This window comes from Lithobates pipiens, unplaced genomic scaffold (genome assembly GCF_037356315.1).
Source record: "Lithobates pipiens isolate NorthernLeopardFrog02 unplaced genomic scaffold, aLitPip1_a1.2 Scaffold_35, whole genome shotgun sequence".
In the NCBI taxonomy this organism is placed as follows: Eukaryota; Metazoa; Chordata; class Amphibia; order Anura; family Ranidae; genus Lithobates; species Lithobates pipiens.
This window is the reverse complement of record NW_027507811.1, coordinates 26762760-26788975: the sequence shown is the minus strand read 5'-3', so window position 1 is coordinate 26788975 and position 26216 is coordinate 26762760. Positions and strand designations below refer to the sequence as shown.

Genomic DNA, 26216 nt, shown 5'->3' with positions numbered 1-26216 from the left:
TTGATGGATGGCATATGGTGATGATGTTGGGTGGTATATGATGATGATGATGGTGGTGGGTTGTTATATGATGATGATGATGGTGGTGGTGGTATATGATGATGATGATGGTGGTGGTGCTATATGATGATGGGTGGTATATGGTGATGATGTTGGGTGGTATATGATGATGGTGATGATGGGTGGTCACTGGTATAATGTGATGATGATGATGGGTGGTCACTGGTATAATGTGATGATGATGATGGGTGGTCACTGGTATAATGTGATGATGATGGGTGGTATATGATGATGATGGTGGTATATGATGATGATGATGGGTGGTCACTGGTATAATGTGATGATGATGGATGGTCACTGGTATAATGTGATGATGACGGATGGTATATGATGATGATGGTGGTGGTATATGATGATGATGTTGGGTGGTATATGATGATGATAATGATGGGTGGTCACTGGTATAATGTGATGATGTTGGGTGGTATATGATGATGATGGTGGTGGTGGTATATGATGATGGGTGGTATATGATGATGATGATGGTGGTATATGATGATGGGTGGTATATGATGATGGGTGGTCACTGGTATAATGTGATGATGATGATGGGTGGTCACTGGTATAATGTGATGATGATGATGGGTGGTCACTGGTATAATGTGATGATGATGGGTGGTATATGATGATGGTGATGATGGGTGGTCACTGGTATAATGTGATGATGATGATGGGTGGTCACTGGTATAATGTGATGATGATGGGTGGTATATGATGATGATGAGTTACGGTGGTATACTATAATGATGATGGCTGATGAAGAGGGAGGATGATGGTGGTATAATATTATGAGACATATATATATATATATATAGATAATATCCGCAGACATCACACATCGCCCCCTCCCCACAGGGAAGGTTGAGTAGGGGGGGCTCGGCGACGTCACAGGAAGTCTGACCCCCCTCTCCATCTCCTCTGCACAGTCCCGCTGCGAGGTTGGCGGCCATATTTCCGGTGACAATCTAACTGCGGACAGGCCGAGCGGCTCCGGGATCATGGCTCCTTCACCGAGGACACGTGTGGAAAATAGGAGCTGCGCTCCAGCGCTTGCAGGGGCAGCCCGGTGACATAATAAAGAGCCGACATGTTCTTGGGAGTTTACATTTTAGTGATTGCAAACTGGAGGCAGATGTGTCTCCTATAGTGCGGCCAATCCGGCTGTGACCTGGCCAGACAGGTGAGCCATCAGCCTTCCCGCGGACAGGAGGGGGGCGGGGCGGCCTGTAGGGGGGAGGAGCCACACAGCACCTGTACAGGGATGAGCCCAGGAGTGGACAGAGGAGCAGCCAGGCAATGTGCAGAGCCCAGCACAGGGAGATCCTCCATCATTAATCATCATTCTCCATACATCCATTTATTATTATCACTTATTATATATATATATATATATATATTAATACAGTATATATAATAATTACATATATATTAGATATATCAATTATTATCAATATATTTAATTCTGCACCACAAGAGCTTACACTCTAATGTCTACTAATAGTCTATCATTATTATTATTATTATTATTATTATACATTTATATAGCTCTGACATATACCGCAGTGCTGTACAGAGAACACTGAGCCCGTCTCACCTGTTTCTGCACCAGAGGAGCTTACACTCTAATGTCCAACCGTCTATTCTATTAATAATATACATGTATATAGCTCTGACATATACCATAAGACTGTACAGAGGACACAGCCAGTCACATTTCTCTCTGCACCAGAAGAGCTTACACTCTAATGTCCCCCCACAGTCACACACTATTATTATTATAATACGTTTATGTAGCTCTGACTTATACCATAGGGATGTACAGAGAACATTCTTTCTCATTAATTCATTGGCTATGGAACAGGGGGCTGAATAATCATTAACAGACGTTAGCAGGTGAAGAAGAATATTCCCGAGTCCTGAAAATCCTCTACAAACATTTCCTTTTTTTTTTTCCAAAAATAGAATGTGGCTGATAAAATATGACAATGTGTTCCCGGCCCCACCCACATTCCATGGAGATCTCCTCGTCAGAAACATATTTTTCCACCTTTGCCTTGAGATATATAAGTTTGATCAGTAATTTAACCGAACATCCCCTCCACTTGTAGCTGCGATGTTAAATTCGGGTGGACTCCTCCTTTAGGGTCTCCTTGCGTCCCATTGGCTGATACCAGTTGAAATAGACGAACCGCGTGGGGGGAGGATGTTTTCTCCAAGGATGACAGGTAAAGTATTTCTTAACCAACCACATTACACTGCAGTGACCATCCGGGGTCTTCTCGAGAGCCAAAGCTGGCAACTGGTAGAATCTGGTAGTCCACTGTTACAGGACCAAGGAACTAGCATTTGTACCAGGGGGAGGGCACACCATCCAACGTCTTCTTTCTAGCCAAAGCACATGTGGGAATCACCGGTATGTTGTAGAGGCCTATAGAGGCCCACTGTTACAGGATTGAGGAGTCACCATCAGTTCTTGGAACAGGGCACACCATCTGGTGGTCTTTTTTCTAGCCACAGCTCATGTTGGGTCACCGGTATCTTGTAGAGCCCTATAGGGGCCCACTGTTACAGGATCGAGGAGCCACCCTACGGGGTCTACTTTCTAGCCAAAGCACACATGGGGTCACCGGTATCTTGTAGAGCCCTTTAGGGACCCACTGTTACAGGATAGAGGAGACACCATCATTACTTGGGACAGGGCACACCATCCGGGGTCTTCTTTCTAGCCAAAGCACATGTGGGGTCACTGGTATCTTGTAGAGCCCTATAAGGGCCCGCTACTACAGGATCAAGGATCCAGCCTCAGTACCAGAAACAGGGCACACCATCCAGGGTCTTCTTTCTAGCCAAAGCACATGTGGGATCACTGGTATCTTGTAGAGCCCTATAAGGGCCCGCTACTACAGGATCAAGGATCCAGCCTCAGTACCAGAAACAGGGCACACCATCCAGGGTCTTCTTTATAGCCAAAGCACATGTGTGGGGTCACCGGTATCTTGTAGAACCCTACAGGGGCCCACTGTTACAGGACCGGCCCACTGTTACAGGATCGAGGAGCCACCATCACTACCTGGGACAGGGCACACCATCCGGGGTCTTCTTTCTAGCCAAAGCACATGTGTGGGGTCACCGGTATCTTGTAGAGCCCTTTAGGGACCCACTGTTACAGGATCGAGGAGCCAGCATCATTACCTGGGACAGGGCACACCATAGCACATTGAATTCTCTGTTTCGTAAAGGTTAAAAATTGTGTGGCCTAAATATTGGCACTCTGAAGTCCTCCATAGATCAGTCTTTGGTGGTACCAGTGGTTCCAAGTTGCTGGCTGTATTGGAGGTCACCAGGGATGAGCCTTAGGTCCAAACCCAGAAGTCCACTGTCATTCCTGGACCAAGGAACTATGTGTGGAGGATTGCCCACTGTGCAGCTGGTCATATGTAAAGGGGAGGGGATGCTTGTGATATATTTGACCTGATATGGCCACATGGTCATGTTATCTCAGTGTTCATGAGCTCATTGGCCCCCGGAATGACAGCTGACTTCTAGGTTCTGACCCAAACTTAGTTCGGAACAAACACAAGCTCATCTCTAGTGACCAACCCCTGTGTCTATCAGTCACTCGCCAGCCATTTTTTACAGTTGTCTCTGTGCTCAGCTCCGGTGTCTCACTAAGAGCGGTCCAGGAACCTGACTATTATGGGAGGGGTAGCACAATGCTGGAGAAAATGGTAAATAAGCAAGTACTGTGTCCCACCATGAGTGACTTGACACCAGCTACCCCGGTGCCAGGTCCGTAAGAACATTTTTTGTTATATTCTTTCAGAACGGTTATATGACTCCGCCAGGATGGAGAAAGACAGGAACCAGATGACTGATAGGATACTGAATATCACCCTGGAGATCATCTACCTGCTGACCGGAGAGGTGAGGAGGATTCTGGGAGGTCACATGACATCACTCTTATCTCTATTAATAAAACACAGATCTGACCGGAGAGGTGAGGGGGATTCTGGGAGGTCACATGACATCACTCTTATCTCTATTGATAAAACACAGACCTGACCGGAGAGGTGAGGGGGATTCTGGGAGGTCACATGACATCACTCTTATCTCTATTGATAAAACACAGACCTGACCGGAGAGAGGTGAGGAGGATTCTGGGAGGTCACATGACATCACTCTTACCTTTATTGATAAAACACAGACCTGACAAGCGAGGCGAGGAGAATCCTGGAGAGCGATTACAAGACATTACTTCTCTCACTTTGTTGTCACCTAGGATTATGTACCTTCAAAGAAGACTGCTGATGACGCGACGGCCAGCAGCAGTCGCCCCCCTGTCTTGGAGGGTTCAAGCCGGAGCCAGAGCCCCAGCACAGAATCTCCAGCTCCCTCCCTGACACCTGAGAGAGATGACAAGAAGATTCTACAACTGACCAACAAGATCATTGAGCTGCTGATGGGAGAGGTGAGCGGTGCCGGGAATTCTGGGACATTATCCAGTAACAGACAAGGGATGTGCCTGGATAGTCACACTCTCTCATTGTGTGTGTCAGGTTCCCGTAAGGTGTGAGGATGTCGCTGTCTACTTATCCATGGACGAGTGGGAATATTTTGAAGGACACAAGGATCTGTACACTGAAGCAATGATGAAGGGCCATCAACCTCGAGCTCCACAGGGTGAGATATTATGTAAAGACTTGCATTTGAATGTCTTGTAACAAAAAATCTGGGCACGAGTTCCCAATATTATATCCTGTAGATGGGATTGAGCATTACGATCTCTTTGGGCCACTGTTAGTACAAATGACGTTCTTCAGATGATTCCAAGAACATTTTAGGTTGGTCATAGAGCCAAGATGGTCTTGAAGAAAAATGATCCAACTATGGCTCAATAGATAGCCAGACATAAGTATTCCTTTTGTAGACCCAAGATGGTCTTGAAGGTTAACAATCCAACTATTGCTTGATAAGTTGCCACACATAGATACCCTTTTGTAGAACCGAGATGGTCTTGAAGATTAAGGATCCAACTATTGCTTGATTGGTAGCCAGACATAGATACTTCTTTTGTAGACCCAAGATGGCCTTGAAGATTAACGAACCAACTATGGATCGATAGGTAGCCAGACATAGATACTCCTTTTGTAGATCCAAGGCGGTCTTGAAGGTTAATTATCCAACTTTTGCTTGATAAGTTGCCACACATGGATACCCTTTTGTAGACCCAAGATGGTCTTGAAGATTAACAATCCAACTATTGCTTGATACATAGCCAGACATAGATAATCCTTTTGTAGATCCAAGATAGTCTTGAAGATTAAGGATCCAACTATTGCTTGATAGGTAGCCAGACATAGATACTTCTTTTGCAGACCCAAGATTTTCTTGAAGATTAACAAACCAACTATTGCTCGATAGGTAGCCAGACATAGATACTCCTTTTGTAGATCCAAGGTGGTCTTGAAGAATAACGATCCAACTATGGCTCGATAGGTAGCCAGACATTAATACTCCTTTTGTATAACCAAGATGGTCTTGAAGATTAACAACCCAACTATTGCTTGATAGGTAGCCAGACATACTGTAGATACTCCTTTTGTAGACCCAGGATGGTCTTGAACAATAACAATCCAACTATTGCTTGATAGGTAGCCAGACATAGATACTCTTTTTGTAAGACCCTTAAGTAGTTAACGCCTTTCAGCCCTGAAAATAAAAAAATCCAACCCACCTTGCCCCACCCCCAAGATCCATAGATGAATATGTAGACTGAGATCTTGAAGGTACCAGTCCCAATCATCACCCAAGTTCTGGTGATTTTGGTAAGGCTGGGCAGCAATTGTAATCTTAGTCCTTATCCAGTAAAATTTTGGTTTCTCCAGGTTCTAAAACTTGTGAATTTTTATAGAATGCTGCCCATGTTTTTGTACTAGTCTGGTAGACTAAACATTCTTTGATTTTTTTAGAACAAGGCCTTACCTTAGCCCCTGCGGTGTTCCATAGAATGCTTCACGACTTCCTGGTATGTCGATTTAAGACATGAGAACCAGTAAGACACAGGAAGCCATTCACCAGCTGACCTCATTAGCACACACACCCTGCACCCATCAGCCAGGTTTGCACGGCTCCCTTCCAGGGTTGCATTTGCCTGGCTTGTCAGTGTAGGCTGCCACATCTGCTATGTGTGCACAGCATCCCCAGTGCCCCCCTAGACGGGCCCGGGCCACATGCTAAACTCTCTGGGGGCCTCGAGTTGGACACCCCTGATGTAATGCAAGGGCCTACTTGATTGGATACAGAGTGAGGCTGGGTTCACACCGGAGCGATGCGGGAACGCCACAAATTTGCGGCGTTTTCCCGCATCGCATGCCTCCCGCCGGCAGTTCACACTGCCCTATGCGGACTGCTGGAAGTGTCAATGAAATCTTAATGACACCCCCAGATCAGTCCGCATATCGCAGTGCGATCTGCAAACTCGGACAGGAATCGGATCGCATGGTGTGAACACCCATGCGATCCGATTCTGCTGCGGACCAAAAAAAGGGTCCTGTGCGAGTTTGCGGCGGGTGCGATGCGAATTCAGCCATACTATCTGTATGGCTGAACTCGCATCGCACAGAGATCGGATGTGATTTGCACTGCAGTGCGGTGCGAATCACATCCGGGGCTCCCACCCGCAGCGGTGTGAACCCAGCCTGAATTGGATAGATAGATGGATCCTCCTATTTCATAGTTTTTGTAAATCTAAAGGAAGCTTTTATTTTTCTGCAACAGAGGTCCAATAATGGTATATCGGTACATAGCTGAGCTGGAATTTAGAAAACAAAAAGTGAACTTAGCCATAAGAAGACCTTTACATTATTTTGTTGGTTTCTACTTGAGGAAGCACACATAAGTTATGTGGGTATGAGTCTTTGAAGAGATCATGGAGCTCCCTGTTACAGATGTGTCTGGAACACAACTGAGTCTATGGAATACAGCTGTGCCCATGGGCCATAAAGGCTTTCACTGGGTCTAGAGACAGTGTCCATATACTGTATACTTCTGCACATTTAATTCGCATGTACTTGTATGGACTACAGGAGTCCCTTTATAACAGTCTTTCTCAAGATTTTTACTCCAACGGATTTCTTGCAATAATGCTCAGGTTTAGAGAATCCCTGTTAAGTGGCATTAGTGGCCACTGAGAAATCGACCCTTACATGGTTGGTGGCCTATGGGAAGACTGCTCATGGTCAGAATCCCACCATTACAATCATGCCCTGGCTCTGCCAAGTGGTGTTGGACCTGGAACTATGCAGGCATCATCACATGGAAGGTCAGTTAGCCACAGCTCAAGGAACCCCTAACCACCTCTGGAGGAACCGTAAGGTTCCAAGAAACCCTAGTTGAGAATGGCTGCTATAGAAGAAATATTGAATAGTCTACGTCTACAGAAAGCTGTATCTATTGTATGTGCATTGATGACCATTAGGAGATCATTACAATGAAGTAGGTGTGTTCTGCAAGAGACAAGTATAGACCTGTCAAATTGCCCATTGGATTCATTGGTCCAGCACGAGCCTACAAGAACAAAATATGTAATAAATGGCATTTACACAGTTAAAGCCCGCATCCCCTGCCCCCCCCACTTGTTTTTTTTTTTTTTTTTTTTTAAATCCTCTTTTCCAAAGTCTTCTGGCAGATCATGTGACATGTACGGTCCTATTCTTAAATGATGCCGGAATCAGGCCGACATGATGACGTCAGTTCTTCTCTCTGCATTATTGGGGGGGTCTCTTCTACTTTGCTTGTAGTTGAGCTTTAATAGATTTCCACCACCCAGTTTCTCTGCGTTTGTCAAAAAGCAGAACATTACGTTTAGAGCGATACTAAACCCTCTTATTCTTTACCACCAAGGAAGCTGCCATCTTGGCCTCTGTTTTATCTGCAGTTGCCATGGTGCTGCATATGGGATCAGTTCTGACACCAGACATTTGATGGCATGACAATCTGGTTGAGAGCAGAAGCAGGTATGACAGCTATCATTCATGGCTTGCCATATATATATATATATATATATATAACTGTTTTGAGAAACCAATAAATGGATGGGTTTAAAGCGGAACTAAACCCATCAATTTAACAGTTTAAAAAAAAACAGTTAAATTCCCGGGACGTGCTTTCAACCCAACTATCAAACCATCAAATGGTTGGTGTCATAAATAATCACATGTGTAGCACCATGGCAGTTGAAGATCAAACAAAGGCCAAGATAGCAGCTTCCTTTCCTGGAAATTATATGAGGGTTTAGTTCTGCTCTAATATAGAGACTTTAGTTGAGTTACAATGTTATAAGCTCTTTGAACAATTTTCTAATCCTAACTAAATCTTCTGTTAACAGATGACTTAAAGCCTAAAAGTTCTGCAGTATTTCATCCTACATTTCAGTCCACCAGGGGCATAAGAGGAATTGTCCCTAGGCCCATCCCGCGGACAGAATACCTGACAATATATAACCCAAGTGAGAAGCCAGGAAGATCTGTGAGCACTGAGTCAGATGATTCCTCTTCGAGTGATGATGACGATGATGACGATGACGAAGATCTCCACAATGCTGAGCTCTACATACAGGCTCAGTACACGTCTTCTAATGCCCAAGCTCCAGAGTCTGACTCAAGCGATGATGAGGATGTCATCTATATATCCACCCAACACACTCAAACCAAACGTCCGATGTTCTATAGAAGAGAAGAACCAGTCTCCCGCCAAGAAGTGAACCTGCAACACCTCTACATCCCTCGGGCCCTTGGCTACAGGCCAAACCCGGTCCGGCAACCTCCCAAAGCCAACATCAACAACACTCCGAAAATGAGTGCCATGCTAATGAGACACAACGCACTCAACCGGGCCATTCACATCAAGCCTGCTCCAACTCCATCACTCCAGGCAATGCCGATGCCCCGAAGGCTCTACAACTGTTCTGAATGTTCCAAGCTCTTCCCTACCAACGCAGATCTGATGAGACACCAGAGGCTTCATAAGAAGAAGAAGCTGACATGCAACCAGTGTGGCAAAATCTTCCCATACAAGTCGCACCTGGTCCGCCACCAGAGCGTCCACACCGGGGAGCGGGCCTTCGTCTGCTCGGAGTGTGGTGAGAACTTCATCTGTAAGTCGCACCTGGTCACCCACCTGAGGATCCACACGCGGGAAAAGCCGCTCGTCTGCCAAGACTGCGGGAAGCACTTCTCCTGCAATTCGGCACTCATCACCCATCGCAGAATCCACACCGGCGAGAAGCCCTTCGTCTGCCCAATATGCGGGAAGGCTTTCGCCCAGAGCTCCAACCTTCTTTCCCACCAGAGAGGTCACACCGGCGTTAAGAAATTCATCTGCAGAGAGTGCGGCAAGAGCTTCGCACAGAAAAACGACTTGAATAGACACTTGAAAATTCATAGAGGACAAATCGCATTTCCACAGATGTAGACGGAGTAGTTTTTTTTTTTTTTCTTTTTCTTTTTTTTTTTTGTTTATGTTTTCTTTCAGAAATAAAAGCTTGTTAACCTTTTCCAAGTGCCTCTTGCTATTAAACCCGGAGTTTAAAGCGTGCGTCTGTACACTGTCATTGATGGATATATTGATGTGAGGGTCCTGTTCAGATTGTGGCCTTGATTTTGAAAACCCGTTAAAAGGTTCGGCCATCTGAAACGGGTGATTTTCTTTTGGCTTAGTGCCACTGGGTTGAGACACCGCATTGTCTAGACCATGGGTAGGCAAACTTTGAGAGGTGGCGACCTACCTGAACAACATGAAAGAGATCAAAGATCTCTGGGGTTCAGCACCTCTTTTTTTTTTATTTCTTTTTTTATCATTTTAAGAAATTATGCAAAAGGCATAATTAAATAGTAAGAAAAAATATAATAAGACACATTTCACTGTAAAAATATAAACTTACGCTACCTTATAAGTGAACAGTGTCAGTAGGGTAGTGGAGGGCGTCAGTCAGTAGAACAATGGATGGTAAGGCAATGGACTTTGTCAGTAGGGCAGAGGCCAGTATCAGTAGAGCAATGGATGGTGTCAATAGGACAGAGGTTGGTGTCCGTAGGCCAGTGGATGGTGTCAGTAATTTTTTTATTGTTTTTCTTAAAACAAATTAAACATGTATTTTTGTCAATTGTTTTATACAATTTTTCTTTTTTTTGGGCAGTCCTGTTGGGGGAGTTTTGGCGAAATATCAGGGGTCTAAACAGACCCCTAATGTCTCACTTTTGAGATAAAGAACTGAGATTGAGGACACAGTCCTCAATCACCATCTCTGGAGACTGAGCTGCACAGAATAATTGAACAGGAAGAGCTCTGCACAGTCTCCCTGTTCATTCAGAAACTGAAGCATAATTTACTGTCCTTCAGTTATGTATGAACACTGTGAATGATCAGTACCAATCACTCATTGTGTTCATTCACAAAAGATACGCCCGCTTTTTATCCTGAAACCATTCCCTGCAACAGGAGAGGAGGTGAAGCTGGCAGCACTGCGAGGAGGGAGGACCAGGGGAGCCCGGGCAACTGAACGGCGGGGGCGCCATTTACTGGAACCGATGCCCTGTATTTTACTCCTGCAGCGGCTGAATGCCTTCAGAAGGGGGAGGAGGAGAAGCCAGCTTTCAGAGTGAAGTTCCACTTTAGACCAAAATTTGAGCTGTATATTACATTTTGGATACCTGAAGGTTAAAACATCCACAGTAAAGGAACTTACAGCTCCAACTGAGGTTGTATCTCCTCCTGTATCCCAAATATTTACATACTGTAGATAGACAGATAGATAAATAGGTAGATAGATAGATAGATAGATACAGGGGCGAACTGACCATTCAGCCACGCGGGCACTGCCCGAGGGCCCCCGGGCTACTAGGGGGCTCCCTCAGGGTTGCCAGCCTCAGTAAAACCAGCAACAGTATGTAAAAATCTGTGTTTTTTTTTTACATCTGTCTCTGAAATGTCCCTTACCGACATCCTTTTGGTTAAAAATCCAGAGATTATAGCTGCCCCACCTCTCCAGTACCTTCTCAGCCAACAGAAACATGTCTGTGTATACTGTGTTTATGTATACTGTGTGGTCCCATAATCTCTGATTGCCTGGGGGCCCCATAATCTCCTATTGCCTGGGGGCCCCATGAGTTGTCAGTCCGCCCCTGGATAGATAGATAGATAAATAGTTAGTAGAGATGGGGTCATCGTATTTTATACACCCACTTGCATCTAAGGAAGCTTCACCATTGCTCTTACCCTTGGCCCTGAGCTTGACCTTCAAACCTGGAGGCTGAGAGTATCACACCCACATTGGCCAACAGCACGTGATAAGCCATCTTCTGGCGCTCAATCTCCTGGACCCAAATCCCTCCATACCTTTTATTCACAACTGCCCCTCTTCAACTCCCCCCCCCCCCCCCCAGCCTTTTGTCTTCACTAATGCCATGTACACACGATCAGACTTTCCGGCGGACCGGAATCCGTCAGACAATTCGATCGTCTGTGGGCTCCAGCTGACTTTTTCTTCCCAAAAGTCAGATGGACCTAGAAATAAAACATGTTTCAAATCTATCCGACGGACTAAAAAACGGGAAAACCGTTCGTCTGTGTGCTCGTCTGATGGACCAAATATGACGCAAGGGCAGCTATTGGCTACTGAGCTTCCTTTAGTCCCGTTTATGTCATCACGTTCATAATGAACGGACTTTCGAACTGACTTAGTCCGGTCGTGTGTGGCCAAGTCAGTTTCGTTCAGAAAGTCTGTCTGACCTAGTCCGTCGAAAAGTCCGGTCACGTGTACGCGGCATTAGGTCCTCCTAGATCCAAAACCCTCAGTCCCTTGTTCCTCCACAACTGTGCTTCCAGGCACAAATCACTCCATCCTTCTTTTTTCCACTGTCCATCTTCTGCACCCACATCCTTCCATCCCTTTTCTGGGCTCAATTACCCTCATCCCTCTTTTCTTGTAAAATTTTCCTTTTTCCAGACCTAAATCACTCCACCTCTCTCCTCTACATCTGTCCCTCTTCTATGCTCAAATCCCTCTGCCCCTCTTTCCCCTGTAACTGTCCTTCTTTCCTCCACATCTATACCTTGTCTAGAATTGAATCCCTCCATATCTCTTTCATTCACAACTGTTCCTTTTCTGGACCCAAATCCCTCAATCCCTGTCATCCACAACTGTCCCTCTTCTGGACCCAAATCCCTCTCACCCACAACTGTCCCACTTCTGAACCCAAATCCCCTAATCCCTCTCTCCCACAACTGTCCCTCTTCTGATACCAAATTCCTTCATTCTTCACCACAATTGTCCCTCTTGTGGACCTGAATCCCTTCATCCGTCTCTCTTCCACAGCTGTGCCTCTTCTGAATCACTCTATCCATATTTTGAACGCAACTGTCCTTCTGGTCCTAAATCTCTCTGTCCTCTGTAACTGTCCCTATTTCCTATTTCCTATACCACTGTCCCTCATATAGACCTAAATCCCTCCATCTCTCTTTAATCTATAACTGTTCCTCTTCTGCACCCAAATCCCTCTTTTCTTTCACAACAGTCCCTTTTCTATAACCACATCCTTTCATCCTTCTTTCCTCCATAACTTTAGTTTTTCTGGGTCCTAAGCCCAGTGTCCCTCCACAACTGTCCTGGATCCAAATCCCTTTATTCCTCTCTCTTGCTCAAGTGTCCCTTTATTGGACCTGAATCTCTCTCTTCTCCAACTGTCCCTCTTCTGGACCTGATTCCCTCTCACTTACAACTGTCCCTCTACTGCAACCAAATCCCCTCTTCCTTCTCCACAATGGTCCCTCTTCTGGACCTGAATCCCTACATCTTTCCTCTTCAACTGTCCTTCTTCTGGACCTATATCCCTCCACCCATTTTTCCTTGTCAACTCTGCTTCTTCTGGACCTGAATCGCTCTTTCCTATAACTGTCCCTCATCTGGACCTGAATCACTCTCACCTACAACTGTCTCTCTTCTGGACCTGAGTCGCTCTCTCCTAAAACTGTCCCTCTTCTGGACCTGAATCCCCCTCACTTACAACTGTCCCTCTACTGCAACCAAATCCCCTCTTCCTTCTCCACAACATTCCCTCTTCTAGACCTGAATCCCTCCATCCCTTTTTCCTCTTCAACTGTCCCTCTTCTGGGCCTAAATCCCTCCACTCATTTTTCCTTCACAACTCTGCCTCACCTGGACCTGAATTACTCTCTCCTACAACTGTCCCTCTTCTGGACCTGAATTACTCTCTCCTACAACTGTCCCTCTTCTGGACCTGAATTACTCTCTCCTACAACTGTCCCTCTTCTGGACCTGAATTACTCTCTCCTACAACTGTCCCTCTTCTGGACCTGAATTACTCTCTCCTACAACTGTCCCTCTTCTGGACCTGAATTACTCTCTCCTACAACTGTCCCTCTTCTGGACCTGAATTACTCTCTCCTACAATTGTCCCTCTTCTGGACCTGAATTACTCTCTCCTACAACTGTCCCTCTTCTGGCCCTGAATTACTCTCTCCTACAACTGTCCCTCTTCTGGCCCTGAATTACTCTCTCCTACAACTGTCCCTCTTCTGGACCTGAATTACTCTCTCCTCTAACTCTGCCTCTTCTGGACCTGAATTACTCTCTCCTACAACTGTCCCTCTTCTGGACCTGAATTACTCTCTCCTACAACTGTCCCTCTTCTGGACCTGAATTACTCTCTCCTACAACTGTCCCTCTTCTGGACCTGAATTACTCTCTCCTACAATTGTCCCTCTTCTGGACCTGAATTACTCTCTCCTACAATTGTCCCTCTTCTGGACCTGAATTACTCTCTCCTACAATTGTCCCTCTTCTGGACCTGAATTACTCTCTCCTACAACTGTCCCTCTTCTGGACCTGAATTACTCTCTCCTACAATTGTCCCTCTTCTGGACCTGAATTACTCTCTCCTCTAACTCTGCCTCTTCTGGACCTGAATTACTCTCTCCTACAACTGTCCCTCTTCTGGACCTGAATTACTCTCTCCTACAACTGTCCCTCTTCTGGACCTGAATTACTCTCTCCTACAATTGTCCCTCTTCTGGACCTGAATTACTCTCTCCTACAACTGTCCCTCTTCTGGACCTGAATTACTCTCTGCTACAATTGTCCCTCTTCTGGACCTGAATTACTCTCTCCTACAACTGTCCCTCTTCTGGCCCTGAATTACTCTCTCCTACAACTGTCCCTCTTCTGGACCTGAATTACTCTCTCCTACAACTGTCCCTCTTCTGGACCTGAATTACTCTCTCCTACAACTGTCCCTCTTCTGGACCTGAATTACACTCTCCTACAACTCTGCCTCTTCTGGACCTGAATTACTCTCTCCTACAACTGTCCCTCTTCTGGACCTGAATTACTCTCTCCTACAACTGTCCCTCTTCTGGACCTGAGTCGCTCTCTCCTACAACTGTCTCACTACTGCTACCAAATTCCCTCTTCCTTCTCCACAACTGTCTCTGTTCTGGACCCAAATCTCCCCAATCCATCTTTCCTCCTCAACTGTTCCTCTTCTGGACCTGAATCCCTCAATCCATCTTTCCGCTTCAGCTTTCCCTCTTCTGGATTTGAATCCCTCCTTCCTACAACCAAATTCCACTCTTTCCTCTTCACAACTGTCTCTCTTCTGGATCCAAATCCCTCAATCCATCTTTCCTCATCAACTGTCCTTCTTCTGGACTCAAATCCTTCCATCCCTATTTACTTTGTAACTGTCCCTCTTTTCAGTGCCTCTTTCCTCCACAATTCTGTAGCAAAATGAATCCTTCCCTCTTTTCTCCATAACTGTCCCTCTTCCAGATCCTAATTTCTCCATTACTTCCATAACTTTTCCCAGATTCCTCTGTCCCTCCTCATTTCTCTCTCTTCTGGATCCATATCTCTTGATCCACCACAAATCTTGACCCAAATCCCTCCATATATTTCAAATAATCTGAAATCACCTTTCCAGAAAAGATGTAAAAGTGAACCAACCCCGGACACCCATCCCACCCCCCAGTCCTCGCTGTACTTACCTCTGGGTTGCCGAGCTGTCAGCCCCCATAGGTGCCTGGAGATTAGAAATCCCCCCCCCCCATCTTCTCTGTCAGCGCTTCCAGGATGAATCAGATGGATTCTGATTGGTTAGTGCCATCATCATATTCCCTTCGAATCCATCTGGTCCATCCTGGTAACCCTGACAGAGGAGGAGAGCGAGGATTTCTAAGCTCGAGGCTGTGGGAGCTGTAGGGGTTCTGGCAGCTTGGCAACCCAGAGGTAAGTACAGCGGGGACGGGGAGACTGTCCAGTGTCAGTTTAGCTTTTACAGTATTTCTGTAAATGTGAAGTAACCCTTTAAGGCACTATATGTTCAGCCATGTGATGATCATTTTCCAATTTCATTGGACACAACTGGAAATCATTTACTTTATTTTTAATATCAGTGACCTTATCCTGGTGTGGTAGCTTAGTGAATAGTGAATTGAGCCCCTTGCAAGCGGCGGGCAGTTCTGGCGGTGACCTCCAGGTGGCGCTGTGCAGAACATTCTCTCTTATTTCACAACTGACTCCTCCGCAGCACCGTAGCGCGGTGTAGCCATTGCTCGGCCCCGCTGCTCTCCCGTTCTCCGCGGGTGAACACGGTGCGGGGGGGGGGGGGTGTAGTCGTTGCCGTCTGAGCACCGTGTGCCCCTCTGCAGCCTCCGACCAGACCCGCTCCACTCCCGGACCCGAACTGGTGCGTCCGCGGCGAGCTGCCCTCAACCAACATGGCCGCGGAAGGCTTCATGACGGCTTTCCAGTCCATGCGGCAGGGCGCATTACGCACGTACAGGAACTTATTAGAGGATGAGCATGCGCAGTGCTGGTAAAAGTTTGCACTTTAGTCTGGGAGTGAGTGTGCGGGCAGAGGCTGGGGTGAGTGCATGGAGGGGGCCACCTATATACATTGTATTATTATTATGGCCGGTAGGTGTGCTCTGGACCCGATTCTAGCAATAAGAGAAACCTTAAGGTTCCCATAGATGCCAGGGGGTGAGTGGTAGTGCTGACAGCAGCCAAGAGAGTGGCAGTCAGGTGGGCCTGGTCTCCAATGTTATTCATAGGAATCCGAGAATGGGGGCGGATATCCATCCCATCGTCTTCACACCTTCATGCCTATCGGTCCCCGGGAGGGGGAATCACTGCAAAGTAAGGATGAGCTCCGGCGTGTTCGCACGCTGCACGTGCAGAGCCCCCCAGGAAGGCGGGCCCCCTACAAACATTGGGCCCAGGGCAGGTGCCCCGTTTGCCCTGCACTAAAGATGGCCCTGATCGTGTATCACGTCTCCTACCATCTTCTCTAATATTTTATATCCTCAACTTTATATACTGCAGAGTGTGACACCATATATAGTTCTAGATCAGGTAGGGAAGGTATTATTGGTGTCCAAAGCCCCATTGGAGAGGTTTCCTCTCACTTCCTGTCCCTGCAATAACATTGTCCCCCAAATAGAAGGCGAGCGAAGAATTCTTGCAGGGACACATGGCCATAAAAAGCTGACAAATTTGCAGCCTGTGTTCATAAGCTCATGTTATGGTGCCTATTGATACTTAACGATGATGAAATCTGTGTTTAGTGGCCATCCTGTTCATATATCTAATATTTTCCCTTCCAGTAGGTTCACCACCAGCCAGCGTAATGGAGAGATCTCAGTAGTTAGCTTTGTACATCATGTGCCATTGAAGAACTAGTCCTCTCCCAGAATCCATTGCAGCAGACCTATAAAGAGTTGCGGCAGGTATGGAGTACAGCGATAGCAGCACCGAATGCAGCACTACTAGTGTTGAGGAGGATTCCTATTCCGAGACAGACTTTGAAGAAGATCGTGGAAATACAACAAGCAAAGGAAAGCCCAAGTTTTTCTGCCCTGAGTGTGGGAAGAGCTTCATTTCCAACTCTCTGCTCACCATCCACCAGAGGACTCATACGGGAGAGAGGCCTTATGAGTGTTCAGAGTGCGGAAAACGCTTCACACAAAAACAGCACCTACAGGTCCATCAGCGCACCCACACTGGGGTGAAGCCGTACCAGTGTGACGAGTGCGGGAAAAGATTTGCAACGACGACGAGCCTTTCGACGCACGAGAAGTGCCACACGGGTGAAAGGCCGTTCCAGTGCTCTGAATGCGGCAAAGGTTTCACCATGAAGTACTTGCTCCACAGGCACGAGATGAACCACACAGGTGCCAAGCCATTCCCTTGTTCTGAATGTGGCAAAACCTTCCCAACCATGCCTCGGCTTCGACACCACCAATTGACCCACACCGGAGAAAAGCCCTATGAATGTCCAGAGTGCGGGAGACGTTTCTCCACTAACTCGCACCTCTATAGCCACAAGGCCACCCACACCGGAGAAAAGCCCTTTAAATGCTCTGAATGTGGAAGAGGGTTTGCCCGCAGTAGCCACCTACGGGGCCACCAAAGGGTCCACACTGGAGAGAGGCCGTTCGCCTGCAGCGAGTGCGATAAGCGGTTCGCTGTAAAAAATGAACTCGTCAAGCACGAAAAAACGCACACGGGCGAAGCAAAGAGCACGCACTCCAGGAACGACGAGGAAAATGGCATCTTCGAGAAGGTTCTTGACGGTAAGAGAGTGTTTGAGTGCTCCGAATGCGACAAGCACTTCTTTAACAAGAGTCACCTGAAACAGCACAAGAAGATTCACACCGGCGAGAAAGCCTTCCAGTGCCAAGAATGCGGGAAGCAGTTCACGCAGAAGGCGGCCATGGTCAACCACGTGCAGAGGAAGCACGGCAAGGAGAAGACATTCCATTGCTCAGAATGCAACAAGGCCTTCTTCCTGAAGGAAGAGCTTAAAAAGCATGAAAAGACTCACACTGGGGAGAAACCTTTCTCCTGCTCCGAGTGCGGCAAAGGATTCAGAGACAAAGCCCGTTTGGTGGTCCATCAACGCAGCCACACCGGCGAAAAGCCGTTTTCCTGCCCCGTATGCGGGAAAGGCTTCAGCGACAACGGAAACCTCATCCGACATCAGAAGATCCACACGGGTCAGAAACCGTTCTCGTGTTCCGAGTGCGGGAAAGCCTTCCTCCGCAACTCTCAGCTTCTCTCCCATCAGAGGTCCCACACGGGCGAGAAACCCTACACGTGCTCTGAATGCGGCGAGGGCTACAAAGATAGGAGCAGCCTGGCCCAGCACCAGAAAAACCACACCGGGAACAAACCGTTTGCCTGCTCTGAGTGCGGGAAGTGCTTCTCAATTAACTCAGATCTGACGAGACATAAGATGACCCACAGCGACGAGAGGCCGTTTTCCTGCTCTGAGTGCGGGAAATGTTTTAGAGACAAGAAGAGCCTGGTCTTGCACCACCGGAGCCACACAGGGGAAAAGCCGTACGAGTGCCGGGAGTGCGGGAAATGTTTCAGCTGCAACGGGAACCTTAGAGCCCACGAGCGGATACACACGGGCGAAAAGCCCTACGCTTGCCAGGACTGTGAGCTGTCCTTTACTTCTGGCTCTGGGTTGGTGGCTCATCGCAAAGTCCACCACTCAAGTGCTAAAAACGGATCGTGAGCCTAGGGGAGGACTCTTCTTTTTTTATTTATATTTTTATTTTATTCTCAGATTCCAATTAGGTTCTTATTGAACCTTGCAGTTTAAACGTTGTTTTGCTCACTTGTCCTTCTCCCTGTCCTCTATTTGTACATGAATGTGGATGACGCTTTAAGCTTTTGATACTTGATTAAGGGCTCAATTATGCTTGCTTCAAAATGTGGCACTGCACAAGCATTTTTAAAGCACTCTGAATGCCAGTCAAAGCTCCTGTCTCTAAATAAAATGGTAAGCTTGCAGTCCAGTTTATACTGTTGTGTTTTTTTTTTTCGCTTTGCGTCACTTCAAAAATTATACCCCATGTCACTTTCTTGGTGCGTCAAAGTGTCTCCAAAGCCTCCACCAGTAGCTTTTGAGGGCTTATTATTCAGTGTTAGCCTCGCTTTGTTTTGGAGGTATGAGGTATCCCAGGATGCACTGGGAAACCATCAAGTGAACAGGAAAGACGTCATCAGCAGTCACTTTCGGTTCATGTGAATATATTCTGGGAGTGTCTGGTGCAGATGTCACATCTGGTGTGAAGCAGCAGAAAGGTGAGCAGGGTCCAGCCTGGAGCAGAGCAACTACTAGACGGCACACGTGATGTGCAACATGGGAACGCTATAGCAGAAGGTGAGCAGGGAACGGAGAGAGAGGATCAACAGAGCTGGTGGCTGGAACAGGAGAAACTAGCAGATGTTTAACGTGGTCAGCAGCATAGGAGCAATATATTGGGAGGTGAGTGGGGACCAGAGAAAGAGAGGAGGCTCAGCAAACCAGAGGATCAGCATAGCTGGGGGTTACTACTGAGTGGGGGATCAGCAAATCTGGGGGTTACTACTGAGTGGGGGATCAGCAGAGCTTGTGGGTTACTACTGAGTGGGGGATCAGCAGAGCTGTGGGTTACTACTGAGTGGGGGATCAGCAGAGCTGTGGGTTACTACTGAGTGGGGGATCAGCAGAGCTGGGGGTTACTACTGAGCGGGGGATCAGCAGAGCTGGGGGTTACTACTGAGCGGGGGATCAGCAGAGCTGGGGGTTACTACTGAGCGGGGGATCAGCAGAGCTGGGGGTTACTACTGAGCGGGGGATCAGCAGAGCTGGGGGTTACTACTGAGCGGGGGATCAGCAGAGCTGTGGGTTACTACTGAGCGGGGGATCAGCAGAGCTGGGGGTTACTACTGAGCGGGGAATCAGCAGGGCCAGATTAAGAACATCATGGGCCTGGTGCTGAGGATTTTGGTGGAGCCTTTTATAAACAAATAAATAAAAATGCTAACTATTTTTTGTTATAAAAAATTTAATTAAAGAGAGAGAGGGAGGATGAGAGAGCGAGAAAAGGGATGAAAGGTGTGAGGGGTAAGGGAGGGAGGATGAGAGAGAAATGGGAGATGCACATGAGCGTGTGTGGGAATGACATCAACACAGCCTGGCCAAGGCAAGTGTCCGAAGGCACAGAACCCAGAAGGAAGTCCGGGTGAAGATGGAAGTGCCCGGGTCCCGCCGGATTGATCACAGCACAGCACTGGAGGGCTCAGTCTGACAATTTAAGTGTGCCCTAATGTGCTAATATGCTGTGCATACTTGTACATTATGGCATAACCTACCCCAGGGCCTCTAAAAAGTAGTAATGTTAGAAAAGTTTACTACCACTTTAATATCACAGGAGCCTCTCATGGGGCCCCCTACTGACCCTGTGGCCCTTGGGCAGTGCCTAAGTGCATAGTTGTCAACATTTCAAAAATATTTTCAGGGACGCTTTTTTTTCAAGTGTTATATTTAGAGTAGCTGACATCCCCCGTGTTCCTCTATACATCACAATAGTAATTACAAAATGAAATAAATACTAATAATGGGGCAGAACAAATATGAGGACTGTGAGATTTCCTTTAGTTGAACTGACAAAAGTGCCCCCTCTAGAGCTGGTAACATTGAGGATATTCTGTATAATTTTAAAGAACAGTTTTTGTGGGTAAGAGGCATAGGGGAGGAGTACGGATGTTAGAAAAGTGAGAAGTATGTGCAGGTGAGGGAGAGTAATGTGGAGGGTCTAACAGTGGGCACTATGTACATGAGAGGAGTGCAGAGGGTATGGCAGAAGGCACTATGTACAGGAGAGGAGTGTGAAGCGTATGACAGTGGGCAGTATGACTATGCACAGCAGAGTAGTGTAGAGGGTATGACATTGGGCACTATGTATAAGAGAAGAGTGTGGAGGGTATGACAGTGAGCAAAATGTACAGGAGTGTGGAGGGTATGACAGTGGGCACTATGTACAGGAGAGAAGTGTGGAGAGTAGGATCATAAGCAGTAATTACAGGAGAGGAGTGTGGAGGGAGGATATGACGGTGGGCACTATGTATAGGAGAGGAGTATGGAAGGTATGACAGTGAGTAGTATGTACAGGAGAGGAGTGTGGAGGGTATGACAGTGGGCACTATGTATAGGAGAGAAGTGTGGAGGGTATGACAGTGGGCACTATGTATAGGAGAGAAGTGTGGAGGGTATGACAGTGGGCACTATGTATAGGAGAGGAGTGTGGAGGGTATGACAGTGAGTAGTATGTACAGGAGAGGAGTGTGGAGGGTATGACGGTGGGCACTATGTATAGGAGAGGAGTGTGGAGGGTACGACAGTGGGCACTATGCACAGGAGAGAAGTGTATGACAGCGGGCACTATGTACAAGAGAGGGGTGTGTAGGATATGACAGCGGGCATAAGGTATAGGAGAGAAGTGAGGAGAGTATGACAGTAGGCACTATGTATAGGAGAGAAGTGTGGAGAGTATGACAGCGGGCACTATGTATAGGAGAGGAGGATGACGTAATCTGGGAAGGAAAAATGTAAAGGTTTGTGGAAGGATGTTTAGGGACTGCGTAGTGGTTAAGCGGGCCATACATGGATTGTAATTACACCAATTAAGCAGAGACCAGCCATAGTCGATCTATGTATGGGCTAGCTGGTTTTATACAAGTCAACCTATTAACCGACTTGAGTACAACCAGCCTGTCAGGTTTTCCTCAAAATAATCAGTGCTGCCACCTATAGTTAGCAACACTAATCATTGTATTCACTGGCAGAACACAATAACACTGCGGGAGTGATTGCCCCATTCACAGGTCAGCAGGTGAGAGGGTGTGTGGGGACAGGCTGGGGAGAGATACTAGTCAGTCCCTGGGTAGGCACTGGTTAGTATCAGAGCCAGATACACACAGGTTACATACGCCAAGATCATTAGAGCGAGAGCAATAATTCTAGCACTAGACCTCCTCTGTAACTCAACATGTAACCTGTAAAAAAATGTAAAGCATCGCTTAGTACACAACAAAAAATCGTGATAACTTTAGTGTTTTGTTTTTTTATGAATGAAACAGTTTCTTTCCAGAAAAAAGTTTGAAAAATTACTTAAAATATCATAAAAACATAAAAAGTTGCAAAGACCACCATTTTATTCCATAGGGTCTCTGCTAAAACAATATATAATGCTTGAGGGTTCTGAGTAATTTTCTAGCATAAAAAAATGATGATTTTTACATGTAGGAGAGAAGTCTCAGAATGGGCCTGGGTGACAAGGGGTTAATTATCATAAGTAAAATACAAATAATTATTATAAGCACTGTGAGGTCATCCTCTCCGTCTGCTGCAGAGTGTTCCAGCTGTATTTATACTGACCGCTCTGTATGTAGCTTCTGATAGGCTGTGCGAGGAGCCCTGTATCTCTGGGACCATAGATGATAACAGCCCCATATTTTAACCGGTGCCGGAGTGGGTCTTTAGATACCTACCCCCCACATGTGGGGTCTCTGTGACTCCTGATCGCCAAGCTACAATCCTCGCAGTCAATCTTTTTTTTTTTGGGCAAATGGGCCTATCTTGAGAAAGGGGCCTGGAGCTGCAGCTCCAATAGCCCCTATGTTAATCCGGCCCTGGCTGAGGGCACTACTGAGCGGGGGATCAGCAGAGCTGGGGGTTACTACTGAGTGGGGGGGGATCAGCAGAGCTGGGGGTTACTACTGAGCAGGGGATCAGCAGAGCTGGGGGTTACTACTGAGTGGGGGATCAGCAGGGCTGGGGGTTACTACTGAGTGGGGGATCAGCAGAGCTGGGGGTTACTACTGAGCGGGGGATCAGCAGAGCTGGGGGTTACTACTGAGCGGGGGATCAGCAGAGCTGGGGGTTACTACTGAGTGGGGGATCAGCAGGGCTGGGGCTTACTAATGAGTCGGGGATCAGTAGAGCTGGGAATACTACATGGGATCTGGTGAATGAGGGTACTAATGAGCTGGTGATCTGCTAAACAGATTTCATTGCTCCTCGGGTGCTCTCCTGGGTATCGGCCCCACCAATTAAGGGCAGACTCCAAAAAGTAGATTGTGTAAGTGGACTTTAAATGGGTGCACCGAAGGACATCACTCATTCTGGAACAGAGCTGAATTAAAAAGATCAGGAACCCCTAATCGTCCACCGCATTGGTTCCCGCAGGGCCTATTATGTTCAGAATCATAAATTATTAAAAACAATCTGAACTGACTTACTGAAATTCTAAATCTTTTAAAATTTGCTAGAGCCGATCTCCTGTTGTCCCCCCTGCAGCTATCTCCTCCTCTACTGCTGGCTTTCAGCTGCTGCAGGGAGGAACTACAAGGGATCGGTTCCAGTACTACAGGGGATCGGTTCCAGTACTACAGGGGATCGGTTCCAGTACTACAGGGGATTGGTTCCAGTAAGTGCCTCCCCCACCACACTGATCACCCCTCCTGTCCAGGGTCCCCTTCCCTCTGCTGCCCTGGCCCCCATTGTAAAGATTCCATATTTACCGACCCCTTCCTTTTTTGAATGAGCACCAGTAAGTGATTGTTACCAATCACTCACCGCATTCATTTATGACTGAAGCATAGTAAACTGTTTCAGCTTGTGAGTGAACAGGGAACCTCTGTACAGAGCATTCCCTGTTCTATCATTTTCAGTAGAGCTGAGGCTGCAGAGAAAGGATTGGGGATCTATGTTCTTAAAAGTGAGACATCGGAGGTCTGTTTAGACCCAACATATTTCACCAAAGCCCCCCACAGTATTGTGAAAAGAAAATTGTAAAAAAAAAAAAATGAAGCGCTCATTCACACGGGTTCTCTGGCTCATATAGTGTGAATTAGCCTGTGTTACTCTATGGGGACGTAGCAGCGGGTCCTAAATTAGCCGCTTCAGCCCCAGAAGATTTTACCCCCCTTCCCGACCAGAGCACTTTTTGCGATTCGGCACTGTATCGGTTTAACAATTGCGCCGGCGTGCGACGTGGCTCCCAAACAAAATTGACATCCTTTTTTTCCCACAAATAGAGCTTTCTTTTGGTGGTATTTGATTTTTTTTTTTTTTGCGCTATAAACAAAATAACAAAGAGCGACAATTTAGAAAAAAAATATATAAAAAAAAACATTTTTTTCCACAGTTTAGGCCGATACGTATTCTTCTACATATTTTTGTTAAAAAAAAAAAAAAAAAAAATCGCAATAAGCGTTTATTGATTGGTTTGCGCAAAAGTTATAGCGTCTACAAAGCTCCTGTCTCTAAATAAAATGGTAAGCTTGTTTTCACGGGGTTTCATGTTTTACTAGTAATGGCGGCAATCTGTGATTTTTATTTACTTTTTAAATCGGGACTGCAACATTATGGCGGACGCTTTTGACACTATTTTGGGACCGTTGTCATTTATACAGCGATCAGTGCTATAAAAATGCACTGATTGCTGTGTAAATGACACTGGCAGGGAAGGGGTTAAACACTAGGGGGCGATCAAGGGGTTAAGTGTGTCCTAGGGAGTGATTCTAACTGTGGGGGGTGGGCTACCACTGACACGACATCGATCACTGCTCCTGATGATGGGGAGCGGTGATCTCTGTCATGTCTCAAGGCAGAGATGCAAAGAAGGCATTTCCCCGTTCTGCAGCTCTGTGACACGATCGCCAGGATACCGGCCGACATTGAGTCCGCGGGTGGCACGGGCACTGTGTATGTTGTGTTTCTGTTCGCTAATAATGATTTCTTAGTGTAAGTTCTCAAACTATCCTAGCAGATGCTCTACACAGGACTGAGAACTCACCCGCCCGCCCCTTGGTGGTGCCTGAATGGCCAATCATCAAGCAGGATTAATGTCACATGATAGAGGAGTCACATGCTCCCCCATACCTGGAAGTACTGGCTGTTTCTCTTTGCTCCCGATGGTGAATGGAAAGGTGGGGTAAAGAAGAGAAGGTAAGTACACACACGAAATGAGACAAGGATGAACCTAAGCTTTTTCCTGCAAGGCCAATCTACCCCCAGCAATATCTGGATAAGTACGACACAGCAGACACTCTCTGCTCCCTATCCGTGGCTTTGTTTTATTTTTTTATTTTGTTTATTGCTATGTATCTTATTGCTATGCATCTTAAAATTTTAAAACATCGATGCTCAGAAATTTTAGCCACTTGCCGGCCGGACGTACATAGATCGCGGGGGCGGCGGCAGCTCTTCTGTGCGAAATCACATACGTGAATTTTGCTGTTCCAGGTCTGCAGCAGTGACCAGCTCCCACTGTGATTGGACACATCGGCAGGACCGATTGGCTCCCAATCATCCACGAGAGGCAGATCTCCCCTCTGCTAGTAGGGGGAGACGGAGATCCTGTGTTTCTGCTAAGCAGGAACACGGATCTCTGTCTTCCCACAGCCAAAGCACCAGGTCTGAAGCAGTGACCAGCTTCCGCTGTGATTGGACACATTGGGAGCCAATTGGACCTGCCAATCATCCACGAGAGGCAGATCTCCCCTCTGCTAGTAGGGAAGACGGAGATCCTGTGTTTCTGCTAAGCAGGAACACGGATCTCTGTCTTCCCACAGCCAAAGCACCCACCCCCCCCCCCCATAGTTACAAAGCCCTCCCTAGGAGCACATTTAAAAACAAAAGAGGATACCCCCGTATATGGGACTTTGAAAGGCCACCAACACTAATATTGATGTAGAAAAGATTTTATTACAATAATAACAGATCCACCAAATGATCAAATATTAAAAAGACGCTTGACCTTTAAAAATGCATACATACAACATAAACATTTGATATGAAATGACATCAGTACTCTCAGTGGGTGATGTACCCCGATACCCGACGCGTTTCCAGTTGTTACACCTTCGTCAGGGGTAGAGAGTGGAGTACAGTCAATTACTACTAATTTTCCAAGGAGCACATTTAACCCTTTTTGGTCGCCCCCCCATTTTAACCCCTTCCCTGCTAGTGTCCTTATTACAGCTACAGTGCATTTTTTTTTAGCACTGAACGCTATTGGTGTCACTGGTCCCCAAAAAGTGTCAGAATTATGTGCCGCAATGTCACAGTCCTGCTAAAAATCACTGATCACCGCCATTACTAGTAAAAAAAATATAAATTCCATAAATCTATCCCATAGTTAGTAGACCCACCCTTTGCAGCTATAACAGCTTCAACTCTTCTGGGAAGGCCATCCACAAGGTTTAGCAGTGTGTCTATGGGAATGTTTGACCGTTCTTC

At 46.7% G+C, this 26216-nt stretch overlaps 1 protein-coding gene across 5 annotated transcripts; it reads left to right on the top strand.

The window, feature by feature from the left end:
- Window positions 1–1077: 1077 nt before the first annotated feature.
- Window positions 1078–18937, top strand: LOC143956255 (uncharacterized). 5 transcript variants are annotated; one of them, XM_077466452.1, is made up of 7 exons: window positions 1078–1240; window positions 2169–2285; window positions 3884–3984; window positions 4340–4528; window positions 4617–4740; window positions 8447–9423; window positions 17043–18937. In XM_077466452.1, the coding sequence occupies exons 2-7, from the start codon at window positions 2264–2266 to the stop codon at window positions 18657–18659; spliced, it is 3030 nt and encodes a 1009-aa protein (XP_077322578.1). In that variant the 5' UTR covers window positions 1078–1240; window positions 2169–2263; the 3' UTR covers window positions 18660–18937. The 5 variants fall into 5 exon arrangements, with proteins under 5 accessions (XP_077322578.1, XP_077322577.1, XP_077322574.1 ...); XM_077466451.1 differs by lacking the exons at window positions 1078–1240; window positions 2169–2285; window positions 3884–3984; ... (1 more) ...; window positions 4617–4740; window positions 8447–9423 and adding an exon at window positions 15660–15950 and having other exon boundaries at window positions 16744–18937; XM_077466448.1 differs by lacking the exons at window positions 1078–1240; window positions 2169–2285; window positions 3884–3984; ... (1 more) ...; window positions 4617–4740; window positions 8447–9423 and adding an exon at window positions 15660–15950 and having other exon boundaries at window positions 16741–18937.
- Window positions 18938–26216: the final 7279 nt, after the last annotated feature.